Source organism: Chanodichthys erythropterus, chromosome 22, assembly GCF_024489055.1.
Source record: "Chanodichthys erythropterus isolate Z2021 chromosome 22, ASM2448905v1, whole genome shotgun sequence".
Lineage (NCBI taxonomy): Eukaryota > Metazoa > Chordata > Actinopteri > Cypriniformes > Xenocyprididae > Chanodichthys > Chanodichthys erythropterus.
Window position 1 is genome coordinate 27,788,837 of NC_090242.1, and position 20,945 is coordinate 27,809,781.

The window sequence follows — 20,945 nt, forward strand, 5'->3', positions numbered from 1 at the left end:
GCTTGTAATACTTTTAGATACAATTGTATTAAATTATATATATATATATATATATATATATATATATATATATATATATATATATATATATATAAAAAAAAAAAACATTCAGTCATTGATTTATACAGATTAAAAGAGGAAGCAGTTATAGTGTATTTAAATACAGTGTGCCAGATCATTTCCCTATCTGAGGTTGATAGTGAACATCTAAAGGCAAAATAGAGTAAAGCTGATATCTGGTCGTGCTCAAAAAACACACACACACACACAAAACCATCACAGGAAACTGTGCACACCTTTATTTTCTCACAAAAACATCATTTAGTATTTTTATTAATTAATTTACATTGTGGGGACCGGTGGCTGGTCCCCAAGATGTAGGTGAACTCAGGTTTATATTACATCGTGGGGACATTTGGTGACATATAAACAAAAGCACACACACACACACACACACACACACACACACACACACACACACACACACACACACACACACACACACACACACACACACACACACACACACACACACACACACACACACACACACACACACCCCTGCCTGAAACTTTTGCAGTAGGTAGTGATTACAGCAGAGGTGTTCAGACAAGTCAAAGTTCACTGGAACGTATTTTAAATATAGTGAAATGTCCTTTTCTTTATAATCTATAATTTTACCTGTCAAAGAAAGAAAGTAAAAACCTTTTTGGCAAACAACAGATTCCATAAAAAGTACATTTTATCAAAAATGTCAACATTTATTCATCCTCATGTTGTTGTTCCAAATCTGTATGACTCTTTTCTTACCAAAATACATAAAAACTGATACAAAAACTGTTATTCAAATTTCTTCTTTTGTGTTCCACTGAAGAAAGTCATACAGGTATGGAACGACATGAAGTCGAGTATTGATGACAGAGTTGTCATTTTGGGTCAACTATCCCTTTAATTTTCATTGAGCTAGATTCTGTTTAACTTCTTAAAAAGGTCAGCGCTGGCCAGTGAATTTGTACCATCAGGAATGCTTCAGAAGGGATTTCCTTTAGTGCTTTTCAGCTTGCAAGCTTCCTTTATCTGTGAGTAAATAAACAACACTCCCAATTTGGCATCAGAATGATGTTCAGCTTTAACTCTTAGTGTCTATTTCTACCTGCATACTGGGAATATCAGATTTGAAAGTTTTCTGCACTTATTCTCTCTCAACTAGCAACTATTTCAATGCAACTGTAATATTTGCAATTTTTGTTTAAACTCATTATCGGTGCCTTTCCCCGCATGACCAGAATTTGCCCACTCTGCTGCCTAACCGCTCTTATTTGACTGTGAAATGAGCTCCTGGTCCCTCTGTTTGTTTTCCAGGTGCTAACAGTGACTCTTTTGTCAGTTTAGTTTCATTCATTTGTTTGCTCGTTCCTGTGAAAAGTTTTGACTCGAGCCACACTGGCAGCTACTCTGCTATATGAAGACCATCTTCTTCTGATATATTTTAAATTATTTTGAAATGAAGAAGTGAAAATGAATGATAAAGTACACTTGTGAACATTACACTGCATTTCTTTCTACTCAAATGTAACCAACGCAACTGCAATCAACAACCTCCAAGCTCAAAGTATCAAAATTATTCTAAAATAACAATGGTAACACTTTAGAATAAGGTCTCGTTTGTTAACATTAGTCAAAGTATTAACTAACATTAACTAACCGTTAATAATAATACAGTAGTTCATTGTTCATATGAATTGACAGTGCATTAACTAATGTTAACAAATACAATTTTCTATTTAAAAAATGTAGTAGTAAAAGTTGTTAATTAAAAGTAATTAACATTGACTAATATTAAAGCTGTAGAAGTATTGTGTTATTTCATGTTAACTAATGTTGTTATCTAATGTAAACAAATTAAACCTTATTATAAAGGGTTACCATGATTATTATACTGCTGTCAAATCGATTAATCGCATCCAACATAAAAGTTATTATATATATATATATATATATATATATATATATATATATATATATAAAAACACACACACGTATGTGTATACACACTTTATATTTACAAACATAATGCGATTAATCGCGATTAATCGATTTGACAGCACTATTGCTATTATTATACTATATTTCAATTACTATAAAATATTTTAAAATAAATACAAATCATTCATTATAAATACTAATATTCCAATACCGATAAAACAGAGGCGGACATTAGTACAATAAGTATTTTTAATCTGCTTAAGTACAATTTTTAAGTGTCTGTACTTTATCAGAGTGTTTTTCTGTGGAATACTTTTACTTCACAAAATTTCAAAGCATAATATTGTACTTTTTACTGCACTGTTTCATATTAAATTTCATTAGAAATCTAGTACTTTCTTACTTTTACTCAAGTAAAAGTAATCAAAAGTTTTACTTGAGTACAAGTAGGAAAGTACTAAAAAGTAAAAAGTATGACATTATGCTTTGGGATGTAGTGAAGTAAAAGTTTTCCAAAGAAAAGCATTGAAATACAGATACTTTTTAAATTTACTTAAGTAAAAATACTTCACTACTGTCCACCTCTGCTGATAAATAAAAATCTCTAATATTGCACCAATGTATCTAGTAAATATAAAAGTGCTAATTACAGAAATGATCCACTTACTTTTCATGGAAATATTTATTTGACACCGATTTAAAAACAGTATTTTGGTACATCATAAAAAGCATTGTTATATATGAAATCATGTTCACAACATCATGCTGAACTCAACCACTGGTGATCTACGAAATAAAGGTCACACGTCATATTGTGCTTTGCCAGTTTTCACGTTCAAATAATAGCAACATCATATTTGATATGTTTACTAAGGGCTCATGTTGTTCATGACTAATAATTGCACTATAGAAATATGTAGTTCAAACTGCTATTAAGCCACTAAAGACAACATATGCTGTGCAAAAGGCAGTTTACAATGACTTTTCACACGATTTACACTAGCGCTTACAAAGGAAGAGAGAAATGTATGGTGTGACTGAACTGAATGTCCTCCAGTCTGCGTGTATATGCTTGATGTGGCACTTGTGAAACAGCAGCTGCAAAAACCAACTGACACGTCATCAAAGTCTCCAGAAGCTCAATTACTTTTACATTTGAAAATATTTCATAAACAATATGTATTTTAAACTTTACATTGTTTTGAGTGAAGCCAATATTGATCCTGACAACCAATTAGTAAGAGACAGACATGCCACTTCACATTTTGGTTTATGAGGAGATTTGAAGTAATGACAGTATGAGTTTTTTAGGACATAATCAGCTATTCCAGTTACACCCGAATAAAAAAAATGTAATCGTTCAAAATATAGTAAACCACTGACAATGATCTGATCAAACACCTGTATTAAATAAAACACTGTATGTGAAGATGTAAACAGTCGTACATGTTTCGATCAGTCAGTCTCGCCCTAGTGTCTCAAGTTTCAAGGAGATGATGCAAGTATTCACTTCCTGTGTCAGAAGCGCTTTCCCTCTGGAGGTGTTGCAACCATCACCTCCTTACCTCCAAAGTCCCAGTAGGCAGTCATGTGGAAGGCCATGTTGGACAGCACCACCAGATACTCACAGCCAGCAAAGAATGAGTAAACTGCCACAGACAGACAACAAGAAAATATTGAACTTCGATGTAACTGAAATAGCAAAAGAAATAATTATTTTAATAATATTCTATCTAATATTTTGGCTCTATACATTAACCATAAAACATTACAAATTCAAATCAACCATTTTAAATGCTAAAAGTGAATTTAGACATCTGAACGCTATAATGTGTACAATATGAAAAATTAAAGTGTTAAAGGTACAATTTGTGATATTTTTTTCCGCTAAAGGTCGCTAGAAGCCTATTCAAAACAAAGGCGTAGTTTGATGACGTAGAGTTTTAGAGTGGAAACTTGGGACATGTGGTCTCCATTTCAACGGACGGTGCAAAAGAATAGGGATTGGAGTCTGGAAGAACTCATGTTCGCTGATGCGATTATTAACGTTACTGTAGTATGAAGCAGAGCAGGACCGAGTGTTGCGGGAGCTGAACGAGGAGCTGGAGCGATTGATCAACACACGCCTCACGAGCAGCGGGACTTTTATTATGACACAGTCGCCGGCGCCGCTTCCTCTTTTCCGGTCATGAGTTTACGGGAGCTGTCCTTGTCGACAGAACCAGCGGCAGATGGTAAACAGTAATTATGTTCCATAAATAATTAACACAATCCACCATAAAACGTGTAAGAAGTAAATAAGGAACTGCTTGAAGCAAGCTAGTGGTTTGCTGGACGCTAGACACTACTTCCGCATTTGTCCACGGCACTGTTGTCATGTGGTTTCTACGTCAGCAAAGGCGGTAACAAAAGTAACTGACGTCATTGACAGGCGACTGCACTGCCCCGTGTCACTGTTTAGAATGGGAATTTTCTCATGATTTACAAGTAGTTGAAAACATTAGAGATATTGTTTGTAATCAGCTGGACAAAATATATAACACTAAATTAGTGGTTTTTGGATATTTTACTGCAAAAATTTTACATATTGTACCTTTAAACTATTAGTGTTTTTAAAGATGAACTTAAAACGAATGTTACAAAATAGGAAGATAAGCATGCACAATTAAATATCCAATACTGTCTGATACACAAAAATAATCTCTAATATAAAATGACGAATGATTTGGTATGTATATCATATGCATCCCTATATTAAAGTATATTTCTGCATATATTGTATGTATATTTGTAATTTTTCATATTGTACACACACACATATATATATTATATATATGTATATATGTATGAAGCCTCTAAGTGCCATCTGAAATTTTCTTCTAAAATGATCATTTTTTATCAAGCTGGTATGTTTAGTTTCAGTTATTTCACTTTAATGGGAATTGAAAGGACCTATTAATTGCCATTAAAGTGAAATTACTGAAATTAAACATACAAGTTTGATAAAAATGCTCTTTTTAGAAGAAATGTTTTGATGGCACTTAGAGGCTTTTGCATCTGAAGTCTTCATATACATACACACATAAAGGTGATTATTCAAAAACAAACACAGATAATTCACTATCATTGGTAAGAATTTGTCAGTTTATGTTAAGCATGTAAAATCACCAAAAGGGAACAACTGCTGAGAGGAACATGGGTGGGGTGAATGACAGAATGGCCAAGATGTAGCACTCACTTCCTGCTTCACAGTACTTGTTGTGCCGCCTGTAGAAATAGAGAGCCAACAGAAAGAAGCAACCGTTGAAGAGGAAGAGGCGGCGCTTCAGGCGGTATGACATCATCTCCTGATGTCAGAGAGGGTTTGGGTAGATGCAGTGAAGAAAGAAGAGGAAAAAAGAGAAAGAAGACACACAATGGCATCAGTTCTCTTCTGCAAAGTAATGTGGGGCAAGCAGGTGGGACGAGGTTCTGTGAAAGCTCAGAGTACTGCAACCACTTCCCCTGAAACACACAAAAACTGCTGCACTCTCACAGCAATAGAAATATAAAGATACACTGTGGTCTCTGACACATGAACTCCCTTAATTCTCACCCAGCAGCACAAGCAACACCTTTTATTAGAGCTGTGCTCGTGGTGTCAAGATCACTGGCGTGTTAAGAGTCTATCTGAATAATTACAGCGAGTAAATATATCCGCTGAATGTAAAATGGTCATACGCGCTCATTTCACCCAATCAAACTAGGTTGTGGGTATGGATTGTTTAAAAGCTAAACTTAAGCTGCGTCCGAAACTGCATACGGTCTGAAGAGTAGCTACATGATTTAGAACTTACTTTAACTTTACTTTAACTTAGTTAAAAAAAGTATGTTTTATATAGTTTGGACTAGGGCTGTCACTAACGATTATTTTGGTAATTGAGTAATAGGATGATTATTTTGATGATTAATCAAGTAATTCCATTTTTTTAGTGGTAATAAAAATACACATAAGCCTATAAATTGACAAACATATATAATAACAATGAGGCTATAATATTTGGTTCAAATAAAAGGGCTTTTCACACTGCGCTTAACCCTGGGTTATCATCGTTTTAAACACCACTTTTAACCCCGGGTCACACTTGTAATTTAGAAGTGGGGTTATAAAACCCTGCTTCAGAGCTTCCAAATTTGTACAGTGTGAAACGATGCGGTGTTAGAATATTATGACTAGATGCTTAGCAACAGATAACCAATAGCGTGCCTCATATTCACGTGCTTTAGACAGTTACACTCACAGAGACACTGTGCATTGTATTTAAACAGTAAATTCAGCATTTGAGAGGAAAAATGTCAAATGCTGACAGAAAACGCAACAATTTGAGTGAAGAAACGACCGTTTTATTCTTACCTTTATAGTCTGAAATGTCCATTCAGCATTAACTCGACAGTACAGTCGGCTATACGAGAATGTGTAATGCTAGAGCTATGTAAGACACATACTGCGTTTATCCAATCAATGACACCGACAGTGAAAATATGCAAATAAGACAATTAACCCCGGGTTTACAATGACCCATGGTTAACTATTTCAAGTGTGAAAAGCCCTAAAGTGTCAGAAGCATGTAATAATATATAGGGCTTTTCACACTGCACTTAACGCCGGGTTATCGACGTTCTAAACACTGCTTTATATCCCGGGTATAGGAACGTTTTACAATTTTAAAGGTGCCGTAGAACGTCTTTTCAAAAGATGTTATATAAGTCTAAGGTGTCCCCTGAATGTGTCTGTGAAGTTTCAGCTCAAAATACCCCATAGATTTTTTAAATTATTTTTTTTAACTGCCTATTTTGGGGCATCATTAACTATGCGCCGATTCAGGCTGCGGCCCCTTTAAATTTCACGTTGTCTAATGCCTTGAACATGGGCTGGCATATGCAAATATTGGGGGCGTACATATTAATGATCCCGACTGTTACATAACAGTCGGTGTTATGTTAAGATTCGCCTGTTCTTCGAAGGTCTTTTAAACAAATGAGATTTATATAAGAAGGAGGAAACAATGGAGTTTGAGACTCACTGTATGTCTTTTCCATGAACTGAACTCTTGTTATTCAACTATGCCAAAGTAAATTAAATTTTTGATTCTAGGGCACCTTTAATTTAGATGCGGGGTTAGCACTTTTTACCCTAGGTTATATAACCCTGCTCCGGAGCAGGGTTAGCACCGCTTTTGCAGTCTTAACTCCGCATTGCAGTGCCAATCTTGTACAGTGCGAAACAATGCGGTGTTAGAATGTTACAACTAGACGCTTAGCAACCAATCACGTGCCTTATATTCACATGCTTTGGGCAGTCATGGAAACGATATAAATGATAGGAAAACGTCAAACGGGGATGGAAAACATGTGAGTGGAGTGTAGAAGAAACTGTCATTCTTACCTTTATAGTACAAAAAGTTCATTAAAGAAAAAAAACTTGACTTGATATTACAGTCAGCAATTAGGGCACATAAAACTAGAAGCTTTATGTAAACAGGTCATGTGCTGTGTTTGTCCAGTCAGTAACACTGACACCACAAATAAGGACTTCAACCTGGGGTTTAGGAATGTGCAGTGTGAAACGGCAGCTTATGAATACCCAGTATGAACTGTTAACCCCAGGTATAGTATGAGCAGTATGAAACGTGAATAAAGATAACCCAGGATTCCGTTTACAATGACCCAGGGTTAACTATTTCAAGTGTGAAAAGCCCTATGGTTTTATAGAGTAATACACGCGCTTCACGCATTTGTGTGAAGCAGCATCTGTGGACGGAGCCGCTCTGAGACTCATGTAACCTACACGCATGTAAATAAAAAAAGCGCTTAAATTAAACCCACAGCGCATATATTTATTTAATTGAATCGCAGCCTAATAGAACTATACAATAGTCTGCGTAGTACTATTATGAATTCATTAAGGCTGTGATTCAATTAAATAAATATATAGTATGTTTTTAAATGGTTTTAATACGCCATGCAGCCTAGAAAATGGTTTAATAATGGAGTTCATGGATTCTAGTCCGTGGAATGCACCACTTCCGGTATTTTCCCGGTACCTCGAAACTGGTAAATAAATTGTGACAGCCCTAGTTTGGACATAAATATCAATCAGTGTCATTTGTTCTTAAGGCAGATGCGCACTTCAGAATCTCGCAGGAATTAGTAAGTCATCCCAGTACTTTTCGCTTACTGTTTTATGAATACTTTGAATTTGGACGTACTGCACTTTTCACATACAGTGTTTTTTCTACTATGTAGTAGTAAAGTATGTAACACATATTAGACACCGGGATAGTGTTTTGTAAGAGCATTTATATTTTAAATAAATAACACCTAATTCACATTACATTTACCCCAATACTCCATTTCCAACAGGGCTTGCGATATAATTCACTATTTTGTTTTTAAAAGAACGAACAGGATATTAAAACTTAACCAGGGCAGGACAGCTGACATTACATTTGTTTATAGTTTTTATGCATATTACTACAGTACAGAAGTATGCATGTGCTTATGAGAATGGCTTATATCGCCCTCTGCTGGTCTGTTTATAACAGATGTTGGCAAATATGGACAAGTCAAGAATATAGAAAACTCATTACCTCTGCACTAAGGGAATAGTTCGCAATCATCGACCACAGCTTGCAGGTGCACAACATGTGGAACAAAGAACTGCCAATAAACACGATGAAGCCGCTCTTATGGAGATCTGTGGACAATATATACATACACACAGTATTACTAATATTTCAGTCATATTTCACCAAAATCATCCAGAAAAATAATAATAAAATAAATAAATCAACAAATTATATGCTGATGTGAATATACACAACTGTTCAAAAATTTATTTTGAAAGAAATTAATACTTTTATTCAGCAAGGACGCAGAAAATTGATTAAAAGTGACAGTAAAGACACTGATAAAGTTACAAAAGAAGTTTTTGACTTTTAAATTTTTTATTCATCAAAAGATTACTGCATCCTGAAAAAATTCACGGTTTCCACAAAAATATAAAGCAGTACAACGGTTTGCAACATTGATAAAAATTACAGAAAATGTTTCTTGAGAATCAAATCAGCATATTAGAATGATTTCTGAGGGATTATATTGTCATAATATTTCACAATATTACTGTATTTTTGATCAAATAAATGCAGCCTGGTTGAGCAAAAATACTTCTTTCAAAAATAAATACAATTATAATGTGCTTTACAAATTTACTTTTTATCTCATGATTTTTTTTTTTGCATTACAGTACAGAATGATTTTTTTGGACTAGAAAACATAATACAGGGAATTGGGAGGGAAAGAGTGTGCTTTAAATAAAAATTGTAAATGAATAAAAATAGAATAAAAATCAGTTATATTCTGCATGAACAAAAATTTTCTAATGGTCTCAAAAAAAATGTACTCTCATCATACAATTATAACACAGGTAAAACCTGAAGCACCCTAGCAAATATGCCACATGTAACTAATCAATAACAATATAATAAAAACCACATTTTAGCGATCCAGCAGGAGTTCTCAGCATCCCTGCATCTGCGTGTTGAAACAGGACTCAGGGCTCCAGTCCAAAAAAGCACTTACTGTAGGTCTCGGTGGAGGAGACGTAGGTGAGCAGAAGCAGCCCTACATTTTCACTTAAAGCTAAGAGGAATGTGAGGCCACTCAGAAGCTGCTCCGTCAGCCTCCTGGTAAAGCGTCCTCGGTAAAAGCTCAAATATGCTGCTGCTACCAGGAAGCGCGGGGCAGAATGCAGGCCGATGCTGAAACGCCAGATGTAGCGCTCCGGTGTCAGACTGATGGCTGCGCTGATTGATGGGAGGTAGTTAGGAACCTGTGAAGGATATTTTAAAAGTTCATTATTACAATGACGATTTTTTTTATCAGAAATTATAAACCCTGCTTTTTTCATTTTCTCACAAAATGTTTTTTCGCTGTGCTCAGTATGGGTTAAATATATCATACAAAAAATAATGACAACTAATTTTAAACATATTCACTTAATTAAATGAGACTACAGTTTCATGCCGATTCTATCTGTTAAATTGTGTGATTACACAGTCGTGACACTGAATTCCTTTATCATGAAACAGAAGTTACCGTAGTTTTTCTTATTGTAATGTACTTCTGAGTGAAGCAGCTCCTCAAACAAGAAAAAAAATGTAAGATGGGACTTGATTTTGTCCATCTGAAATCGATTGGATAGTTGTGGTTTTCTATTGCTGTGATCTCATGTGAGCGACAGGTTGTCCAGCCCTCACGCCAGTAAACACGTCATCAGAGAAGAGATGTCATTGCAAGAGGGAGGGGACGTTATTTTGAGTAAAAATTACGTTTTTAAAAATCATATGCATGAATAAATCATTGATAATAAATACTGCAATATTCAATAAAAAAATAAGACTTAAGACTTGTCAATTCTGATTTCAAGGGGACTTAAAATTAAATTATATTATATATTATATACACACACACACACATAACATTATATATACACATTATATTATATACATATATACATACACAGATCAGGTATAACATTATGACCACCTTCCTAATATTGTGTTGGTCCCCTTTTGCTGTCAAAACAGTCCTGACCCATCAAGGCATGGACTCCTCTAGACCCCTGTAGATGTGCTGTGGTATCTGGCACCAAGATGTTAGCAGCAGATCCTTTAAGTCCTGTAAGTTGTGAGGTGGAGCCTCCATGGATCGGACTTGTTTGTTCAGCACGTCCCACAGATGCTCGACTGGATTGAGATCTGGGGAATTTAGAGGCCAAGACAACACTTCAAACTCATTGTTGTGCTCCTCAAACCATTCCTGGACCATTTTTGCTTTGGAGACCACAGCCACCAGGAAATACCGTTTCCATGAAAGGGTGTACATGGTTTGCAACAATGCTTAGGTAGGTGGTATGTGTCAAAGTAACATCTACATGGATGGCAGGAGCAGGACTCAAGGTTTCCCAGCAGAACATTGCCTAAAGCATCACACTGCCTCCGCCGGCTTGCCTTCTTCCCATAGTGCATCCTGGTGCCATGTGTTCCACAGGTAAGCGACACACACACACCCGGCCATCCACGTGATGTAAAAGAACGTGATTCATCAGACCAGGCCACCTTCTTCCATTGCTCCGTGGTCCAGTTTTGATGCTCTCGTGTACTATTGGTGCTTTCGGCGGTGGACAGGGGTCAGCATGGGCACCCTGACTGGTCTGCAACTATGAAGCCCCATACGCAACAAACTGCGATTCACTGTGTATTCTGACACCTTTCTATCAGAACCAGCATTAACTTCTTGAGCAATGTGAGCTACAGTAGCTCATCTGTTGGATCGGACCACACAGGCCAGCCTTCACTCCCCACATGCATCAATGATCCTTGGTCCCCCATGACCCTGTCGCCGGTTCACCACTGTTCCTTCCTTGGACCGCTTTTGATAGATCCTGACCACTGCAGACCAGGAACACCCCACAAGAGCTGCAGTTTTGGAGATGCTCTGACCCAGTCTTCTAGCCATCACAATTTGGCCCTTGTCAAACTCACTCAAATCCTTACTCTTGCCCATTTTTCTTGCTTCTAACATCAACTTTGAGGACAAAATGTTCACTTGCTGCCTAATATATCCCACCCACTAACAGATGCTGTGATGAAGAGATCATCAGTGTTATTCACTTCTCATGTCAGTAGTCATTATGTTATTCCTGATATATATTTTTTTTATAAATAAACACTACCATTTAAGTTTGGGTGAATTAAAAAAAAAATCTTCAGCACCAAATCATATTAATATTAGAAAAGCAAAATATATGTGGTCTGAGGACGTGATAAAGTAACGTCCCATGTCGAGTGAGTATATGAGTCTAGCAGTGATGGACTGGTTCTCACCTGGCAGTGTGTGTAGGTCGCATCATTGTAATGGTAGAGTAGAGCCAGCACGATGCAGGCGATGAGGCCGAGCAGCGGCAGACACACTGTGATTACCGCTAACCGGGTGAAAGGCACACGGATTAGAGGCTTGTCTCGATCCACAGATCCGTACGGGACCTGTTGCATCTTCCCTGAACCAATTACAGCTCCAGATGTGTCAACGGCTACAAACCGACGCTATGCAGCCCATTGCGAGTGTAGTGATGTGTTGACAGTGTCTCTAGACTGACAATCAGCCCGAGCTGAAGGTGCGGATTTAAAGAGGCTGTGGATCATGATTTGAATTACATTCTTAGCGACGTTTCGCTCACCTCCGGCTCTTTGTCGTTCGGTTTAAGAGCAGACCACCTCTAAATGAAGCGACGTTCAAACTAGTAACGATACTAAAGTCGTTTATCGTTTAATTCGACCAAAAGTTTGTTAAAAGTGTTAAGATTCTCTGACTGCTAGTTTGGATGTGAAAGTGCGCTTCGAGAACACTTCCGGTTCCGCAGATCTCAAAATAAAAGTCGTTGTGATGCGGAAATCCTCCGCCAACCCCAGAAATATATTTTAAAACGAACATGCATTTTACAAATTAAAAATTACATTAATTCGCAAACATATTACTGTATTTTAAATAAATATTTTCATTAGCTGTTTTTGTAATTTTACAATCTGAACACTGACATCCTGTACGATATCAATTTCTAGACCCGATCAAATGTAAAAAACAAATGACTTTTATTCAACACACAATGCGTATTCTTGTGTTTCACTGACCACATATATTTAGGGAATGTAGGCCATTCCTTTGGGAAAAATTATCATTACATTGGCTACATTATTTGTCCCTATCATAGGACTGTGTATACAATGAAGCACTGATCCATAATGCTTGCACCAGATGGGGGGGAAGAAACAGACCAGCCTTAGGTTCTCGACATCAAATCCACAGTGATATTTCAATCTTAATCATGTAACATGAACATAAACCAACCACTGACAAAATTAAGAAAATGTATTGCTAATACATATCCGATAACATTGCTTCCAAGCAACTGTTTGAACAGATGGTGCATCTCTGTATATTTAAAATGGGCCCCTTAATGTGTGTTAAATACAATCAATCAATTTTCTTTTGAAGAAAAACAAAAAAACATGTAGGACTCATCCACTGCCCTTTCTTTGAAATGACAAAAAAAATAAAAAATAAATCTGCCCTCTCATTCCAAATAGCACCCTCAAATTCAGTTCCTGTAGAGAGGACAAAAGAGAACATCTGCAAAGTCTTTAGACGGGCAAGAGGTGGGAGTGTGGGAATGTTTAGGGTCTCTTGGCCCAGTCTATTAGAGATGTTCTCCAGCTCTCTTCCACAGCATTCACCATTTCTCAGATTCCCACACTTCCTACAGTAGGAGTCAGTCAGGAGTCACTGTCTGAGCCGTTGCTGCTGTCTCGACTGATCTCGATCTGCAGCGAGGGCAGGTTGTCCAGCCGGCTTTTCTTCATCTTGTTGGACTGCTGCTCCTTTTGCTTGATCATTGCTCCCCACACCTTCTGCAGCTGAGAGTCATCCTCTTCGTCTTCAACGCCGTCAGATTCCTCGTCATCTCGTCGCCTTATTCCTCTTGAGGAAGACGCTTGAGAAGAAGCCTTGTCGTCGTCTCCACTGTCCTTGTGAGATGGGCCGAGACGACTCCACAAGCCCCCTGAAAACATAAATACTATTAGCATCAGAAAATAAATGTGAAGAGAACCAAAAGAGTGCAGACTTCACGTGTACCTGTTTTCTTGTCTTTCGAGGACTCTGGGAACAGGCTACTACGGCTGTCGTGTTTAGCTACACCGAGTCGGCTGCGCACGTCAGTCAAAGGCTCTCTGCGAGATACTGCGTTTCTAGAGATGACGGGAGAGACGGAACGACGTCTCTCCGGAGAGTGTGGTCTCTTGCCTAATCTCTGTCTCACATCTGTGGAGTGTAAAACAAACAAATGCAACATTTCATTGCACACGTTTGCTCAGCTCAAAACTTATAAAGAGCAGATGAATTGAAATCCACAGCATTGCTTTAATTATGTTACGAGATTTCTAAGACCTGCACAAATAAAACTATTAGCTTGTGTCTATAAAGAACAAACAATCTTAAAATAAATCATGTAACTAAATTCTTTTACTTAACTGCACACAATTCTATTCAACAGCAAATAAGGGTAACTGAAGTAGTTTAAACATGTTTTATTAAAAATAAAAAAAAATAAAAATTATATATATCAGGTGTCCCCTGAATGTGTCTATTAAGTTTCAGCTCAAAATACCCCATAGATTTTTTTTATTCATTTTTTTTAACTGCCTATTTTGGGCATCATTAAATATGAGCCGATATAGGCTGCGGCCCCTTTAAATTCTCGTGCTCCCCGCCCCCAGAGCTCTTGACTCTATTATTGCATAAACAAAGTTCACACAGCTAATATAACCCTCAAAATGGATCTTTACAAAGTGTTCATCATGCAGCATGTCTAATTGCGTAAGTATGGTATTTATTTGGATGTTTACATTTGATTCTGAATGAGTTTGAGGCTATGCTCCGTGGCTAAAGCTAACATTACACACTGTTGGAGAGATTTATAAAGAATGAAGTTGTGTTTATGAATTATACAGACTGCAAGTGTTTAAAAATGAAAATAGCGACGGCTCTTGTCTCCGTGAATACAGTAAGAAACGATGGTAACTTTAACCACATTTAACAGTACATTAGCAACATGCTAACAAAACATTTAGAAAGACAATTTACAAATATCACTAAAAATATCATGTTATCAATGATCATGTCAGTTATTATTGCTCCATCTGCCATTTTTCGCTGTTGTTCTTGCTTGCTTACCTAGTCTGATAATTCAGCTGTGCACATCCAGACGTCCTGCACTTGTCTAATGCCTTGAACATGAGCAGTCATATGCAAATATTGGGTCGTACATATTAATGATCCCGACTGTTACGTAACAGTCAGTGTTATGTTGAGATTCGCCTGTTCTTCAGAGGTCTTTTAAACAAATTAGATTTACATAAGAAGGAGGAAACAAAGGAGTTTGAGACTCACTGTATGTCATTTCCATGTACTGAACTCTTGTTATTCAACTATGCCAAGATAAATTAAATTTTTAATTCTAGGGCACCTTTAAATATAGATTAATATAGATTGTTCTTTGATTAATATTAATTAACTGGTTTATTAGGCTGCTGTGACTTTAAGAGCTGCTGCCGCCGAACATTATGCGGATCTGATGCGCATCTCATTTTCTCAAAACTCTAAGTTAATTTAAGACGTTATTTAACTCATTTAAGGCTGCTCTTATGAGGATACTCGACAATGCATAATTCTGAGTGTTTGTACAAGAGTGAAAGAGAACTCGATACTGGCGTGTGAGTCCTGTATCACACAGACATGACATTCACATACAGTGCGTTCTTGTTTGTCTCGTGGCGCTTGAATGGTTTAAAAGCATTTGTGTGAATAAGAGCTTGATCATATAATGTAACGCTAGTCAAATTATGACGCATTAAACGGATGTTGCATTAATCGCATTAAATATTTTTTATGTGTCAAACTGAAAAAAGTAATCGCATGTGTTAACACGTTAAATTTGACAGCCCTAACATAAATACATCTGAATTATATGTGAATCATTATTGGATTTTTCTGATATTATAATACTTTTAAAGAAAGGCAATAAAAACATTATTGTGCCAATACTATTAAAATCTGAAAATCTAGTAAAATCATAAGCATCACACGCATGCCTCATGCTGTTTATCTGAACAGCGTTGGCCAATAATGAGTCAGTGTTCTGACGTAGAACCCAGAAGCCGTTATTTTGGTTTTGTTTATTCACACAAAAAGTATTCTCGCCACTCCATAACATTAAGGTTGAACCACTGTTGTCATGTGGACTATTTTACTACTTTTCTGGACATTGAATGTGATAATTACACTGCTTTCTATCGGGGATAAAGAAACCTCTCGGATTTCATCAAAATATCTTAATTTGTTCCGAAGATGAATGAAGGTCTTACGGGTTTGGAACGACATGAGGGTGAGTAATTAATGACAGAAATTTCATTTTTGGGTGAACTAACCCTTAAACACTTTTTAAGGTCTCTTGGGAAACCGGTAGATCAGTGGTTCTCAAATAAGTGGTCGGGGCCCACTAGCAAACTCCCAAGGAGGCTGCAAAATGACTTAAATGCATTTAAAACAATATTATATATTATATATATAAAATAAGATTTTTATGTTTTCATCTTTCAATAACTAACCAGTCTTGCCGGTTGTAGCCACTGGGGGGCGTGATCTCGGTTGAGAGATTCCCTGCCTCTTCTCCTCCAGTAACTGCCTCACATCAGTCACTTTGTCTGATGTAGATTTGGACGAGCCTCCTCCTCCTCCTCCACCACCACCTCCACCACCTCCACCACCACTACCACCACCAATGCGACTCTTAACACTGCTACTTGTTTCGGTCCGTATGGAGTTCCTAGTGTAAAGTAGAAGGGACAAAATGTGCAATTACTACCAAGACAATCAAACTCATCATAAATCTTTTCAGCACAAAGATAAATAACATTTACATCCAAAGGATAAATATAAAGGATCAACTCAATTCAAATCCCAAAATGTAGCAAGTGCTTGATCACTTGGATTCGAAAAGAAATCTGGACTTACCGGAGACTGCGAAGGTTGGTTTCTACCTCGTCGGCATACATGGTCATCTTCATGCTCTTTTTAGGAGAAGGCGTTGAGATCATTTTCAGTTCCAGATCGTAGTCCATCTCATCTGAATCTGAAGATGCGGGCGACGGGCTTTCTAAGCGATTACGCAGGCCTCCTTCCCCAAGCCGTGGCCCCCGTTCCCTGTCTCCCCGATCTCGGTACTCCACCACTCTATCATCAGCATCCATGTCTTCTTCTCCATCCTCCTCCTCTTCTTCCTCTTCCTCTATAGGCTCTTCTGGCAGATTCACCAGGTCAGCTGATAAAAGAGAAAGCTGAACTGACAGAGCAAAAAAAAAAAACCAAACAAACAAAAAAAAACAACTAGACAAGGATGTTTATTATTTCAAAGAGATTTACCAGAGTGTCGATGAGTGTAAGGTGGTGTGTGTCCCATACTGTCTCCAATCAGAGGCTTTTTGGTCTTTAGAATGTCACGCTGGATTCTCCGTGTGTGATACCTCCGTTTCCTACAGGAATGGAGACAATTCCAGAAAACGATTAAAGGGATAGTTCACATCGTCCATTTAAAAGGCAGTGAATAGTGACCAGCACCAAGCTTTTTAAAAAAAAAGACTCAAAAGTATTACAGAATGATCCCATGCCACGTGCCATATATTCAAAGTGTTCTGGGGGGGTGTACAATAGGGTTTGGTAAAAAAACAAACAAACAAAGGCAACTAAATTTGATTTATTATTTAATGAAATTCTTGATCATGGCTGTCTCTGTTGCACAAGGTGCGTGTTCGTGAGACTGGTATTAGCACATCTAGCCCAGAAAAACCACACAAGTTGTGAGAAATGAAGATTAACAAAAAGATGACATGAAATACAATGCCTAAAAGTATTCTTCACTGAGCAAAATACCACAGGACCGGATCTCTGTTTGTCTGATGACAGTCAGAATTTACTACGAACACAACGGATATATTAGCCTCAGAGGAGATGGGTTGTATTTCATGTTGCGTTTTTGTTAATCTTGATTTCTCATAACTAGTGTGCTTTTTCTGGGCGAGACTGAGAAAACTGAGGTGCTAATAGAGTCTCACGAGCCGTGGAGCCATGCAGAGAAGAACAACGGCCATGGCCAATAATTGTGTTAAATAATGCATCAAATTTCTGTTGGTTTTTCACCAAATCCTATCATACACCCCCAGAACAGTTGAAAAATATGACACGTGTCGCATGGGATCATGCTGTGATACTTCTGTTTCTTTTTTAAACGGCTTGTTGCCGGTCACTATTCACTGCTATTATAAGGATGATCAATTTAATGCGTTCTTTCTAGCGCTGTATATGCAGTGAAAAATTGACAGTCTTCATTGCATAAATTAAATATAGATGAACCCTTATTAAAGCTACAATTTTCTGTTACCTTTGATATTTGATCACTAGAGTTGTCAAAAGTCCTGACTTAGGTACCAATCAGTACTGAAATTTTAAAAATGTGATGCTTTGAGCGCTGTTGACTGGATTTGTAAACACCTCTGATTGGCCATTGTGTTGACACACTCATCAGATTTGTCTGTGATTGTCTACAGAAGCGTTTGAAAGCACACGGAAGTGTTTGAATTCGAAAGTGTTTTGAACGCGGGAGCGGGTTCATTTGAAAGCGGACCAATCCACTGATAGATGCCTGCTTTCAAATGCTCCCTTGTGTATCTGTGTAAGCATTTGGTGAAGAGCATCAGTGATGACTATTTACAACATTTTTGAAGCGTCGATCACTGTAGCCAATCACAGACATATCCGATGAGTGCATCAACACAATGACCAATCAGAGGGGTTTATGAATCCGCTCAACAGTGCTCAAAGCATCACATTTTTTTAATTTCAGTACCGACTAGGTACCGAAGACGGTACTTTTGACAACTCTAGACATTACAGCAACTGGTTTATTAGGCTGCTGTGACTTTAAGAGCTACCGCTGCCGAACATGACACGGATTTGACGCGCATCTCATTTTCTTACAACTTGAAGTTCATTAACACTCTCGGGTCGGCGTGATCACCGCGTTTTTTTGCTAACCAGTGTGAAAGAGACTCCAAATACTCTGTCAATGTTGCACATACAATTAAGAGTTATACACCATTTTAATCTATGGAATATCTTCTTTCATTTGTGTACACTCAGAGTAAAAACTAAATGTTGTGCTTTTTGCAAAATAAAGAAAACTAACATGATGCGTGATCTCTCGTCTCCCTCTGAACGAAGTCCAATCTGATAGTTCTCAGAAAATGAACTGTAACTTAGTGAATACTAATGACAAAAAAATTTGACTTATGTCTAAAAAAACATTGAAATGTCAGGTTTTACAAATATTCTGTGTTTATGTAATCTGTATGAAAAGAGAGCCATGTCTGAAGTCCGTGATTCAGCTCATTATCCGCTAATGCGGCCACGCCCACGGAGTCAGCGCTATTCAGAAGCAAATTCAGTCAATGCATACATTCATCGTCTCAATCATGTATTTATTGTCTTGAAAAGGGTTTTGAATAGCCATAGTTAGCGATCTCTGGCCTCTGTTAGTTCGGTTAGTTCCTTGATTGCCTATTCTTTAGTGCTCAGGCATTTGTGGACTAAAGGTGCACAGAGCGCCCTCCGGCTGCATGTATGAATTCAAAACACAGTATCCAGCACTTATAGTCATGACAATAAATCCTGAATAAATATTACTCCTCTGTATAGAAAATTGACAAACATATGAGAATCCATCAGTATTTCTCCAAATGTGCATGCTTTTAAGCTAAAAGTCTATATAAAAATGCCATAGAGGTAACATAATTGTTCAGACACTTTGCATCACAGAAATACATTATATTTTAAAGAATATAATAGAATACCATTATTTTAAATTTTAATAACATTTCACAGTATTGCTATTTTTTCTGTATGTTTGATTTACATTGATGACAAGAGGGCTTTTTCACAGCCTACCTGACTGAAAGAGCTCATTATTTATGCAGCTCATTAGAGCTCTTTATGCAATTCTTTTGTCTTCTCAGGTGAGAATCACCCATTATTCATGGTTATTCACGCCTCCACGCATACTGTGTTTCTTGACCAAAGATGTTTTAGAAAATTTAAATCTCTCTACTGTTTTATATGAACAAACAGGCAACATAATTTTTACCTCATTTTGAAGCAAAAACTCTAGTCTACAACCTCAAATACCCAGAAGTCTTGTGAACAAAGATTTAATATATATTTTTTGGCCTTATTTCAGTGACTTAAGTTTTTTGTTTTTTCAATAACCATGCATAAACGTTATTCCTTCAAAAACACAAACATGTACATACATGTTCCTCACATATTATTGTAGCCTAGTTTGTGCTGAATACAGTGTAATGACACTTTTTCCATTAATATGTTTATGAACAACTGAAAAAAGCACAAATGTCAGGGCATGTCAAAACATGTCAAGGCCCCAAAAATCCTCAGACCCCTGAGGGTTAAGGACGTTATTTAACTAATTTAAGGCTGCTCCTATGAGGATACGTGACAAAACTGACATTTTGGGATAATTCTGAGTGTTATTGTTTGTTCAAGCATGAAAGAGAACTTGATACTGGCGAGTGTCTTTCTGTGCACACGAGTCGTGTGTGTCACACAGACATGACATTCACATACAGCGCGTTCTCGTTTGTCTTGTTGCTAGCCAAATTATAATGAAAAAAATGGATGCTGCTTTAATTGTGTTAAATATTTTTAACCCGTTAAACCAGAAAAAAAATGTATCGCATGAATTAATACGCTAAGTTTGAAACCATTAGTCCTTGTTAAATAAAAGTATTAATTTCTTTTTTTTTTCTGAAAACAAACAAAAAAAACCTTTTGAGTAGTATAGGTCTATGAAAATCTCTATCAGCGTTTGTTTGCAGTTAAGTTCTTCTTACCAAGAGTTACTTAGAATGCCTTTCATGCCGCCATAGTTTGGATTCCCATATTTCATGTAGTACCGACTTCTCCTGGCCGCACCCAACTCCTTTTTGTCATCTGAAGGAAAATAACAGTTAAAGGGTGTTAGCATGCAGATCTTTTTTGTGGTTGTGAACAGCCTGGTCTTTATCAAAGTAATCAGCATTAGGGGCTTTCATAGTTATAAGAAAGACGTTATAGGAACTAGTCACTACGGCAGTCCCCAGAGAACTAAATGACCCTCTAGGGTTGCATTCGCAGCACCAGTTGGAGCTGGTTGTTGTACGGGACTTTAATTTGAACTTCATTCGTTTACGATCTGT

General features: G+C 37.2%; 2 protein-coding genes across 4 annotated transcripts in view; both read right to left on the reverse strand.

Moving 5' to 3' along the window:
- Nucleotides 1-2,114: 2,114 nt before the first annotated feature.
- pgap2 (post-GPI attachment to proteins 2) lies at nucleotides 2,115-12,463 on the reverse strand. 3 transcript variants are annotated; one of them, XM_067375314.1, is made up of 5 exons: nucleotides 11,913-12,463; nucleotides 9,607-9,856; nucleotides 8,616-8,722; nucleotides 5,155-5,333; nucleotides 2,115-3,635 (listed from the first exon to the last, which is right to left on the reverse strand). In XM_067375314.1, exons 1-5 carry the CDS (start codon nucleotides 12,078-12,080, stop codon nucleotides 3,611-3,613), a joined length of 729 nt encoding a protein of 242 aa, XP_067231415.1. In that variant the 5' UTR covers nucleotides 12,081-12,463; the 3' UTR covers nucleotides 2,115-3,610. The 3 variants fall into 3 exon arrangements, with proteins under 3 accessions (XP_067231415.1, XP_067231416.1, XP_067231414.1); XM_067375315.1 differs by having other exon boundaries at nucleotides 2,116-3,678; nucleotides 5,225-5,333; XM_067375313.1 differs by having other exon boundaries at nucleotides 2,121-3,635; nucleotides 5,225-5,333.
- A 176-nt stretch (nucleotides 12,464-12,639) lies between these two features.
- Nucleotides 12,640-20,945, reverse strand: part of ncbp3 (nuclear cap binding subunit 3) — a 14,411-nt gene continuing 6,105 nt past the window's right edge. The window contains exons 8-13 of the mRNA XM_067375312.1: nucleotides 20,601-20,700; nucleotides 17,065-17,174; nucleotides 16,657-16,963; nucleotides 16,251-16,468; nucleotides 13,720-13,905; nucleotides 12,640-13,645 (exon numbers count right to left, since the gene is read on the reverse strand). Coding sequence (XP_067231413.1) covers nucleotides 13,359-13,645; nucleotides 13,720-13,905; nucleotides 16,251-16,468; nucleotides 16,657-16,963; nucleotides 17,065-17,174; nucleotides 20,601-20,700 — 1,208 coding nt within the window. The 3' untranslated portion in view covers nucleotides 12,640-13,358. The remainder of the gene's footprint in view (nucleotides 13,646-13,719; nucleotides 13,906-16,250; nucleotides 16,469-16,656; nucleotides 16,964-17,064; nucleotides 17,175-20,600; nucleotides 20,701-20,945) is intronic.

Excerpts from the sequence above, each read along its gene's own strand:
- pgap2 (XM_067375313.1), bottom strand. The coding sequence starts at position 12,080 with ATGCAACAGGTCCCGTACGGATCTGTGGATCGAGACAAGCCTCTAATC. Across the intron at positions 8,723-9,606 it reads CTCCTCCACCGAGACCTACA|ATCTCCATAAGAGCGGCTTC; the intron begins GTAAGTGCTTTT and ends TATTGTCCACAG. Across the intron at positions 5,334-8,615 it reads ACTATTCCCTTAGTGCAGAG|GAGATGATGTCATACCGCCT; the intron begins GTAATGAGTTTT and ends CTCTGACATCAG.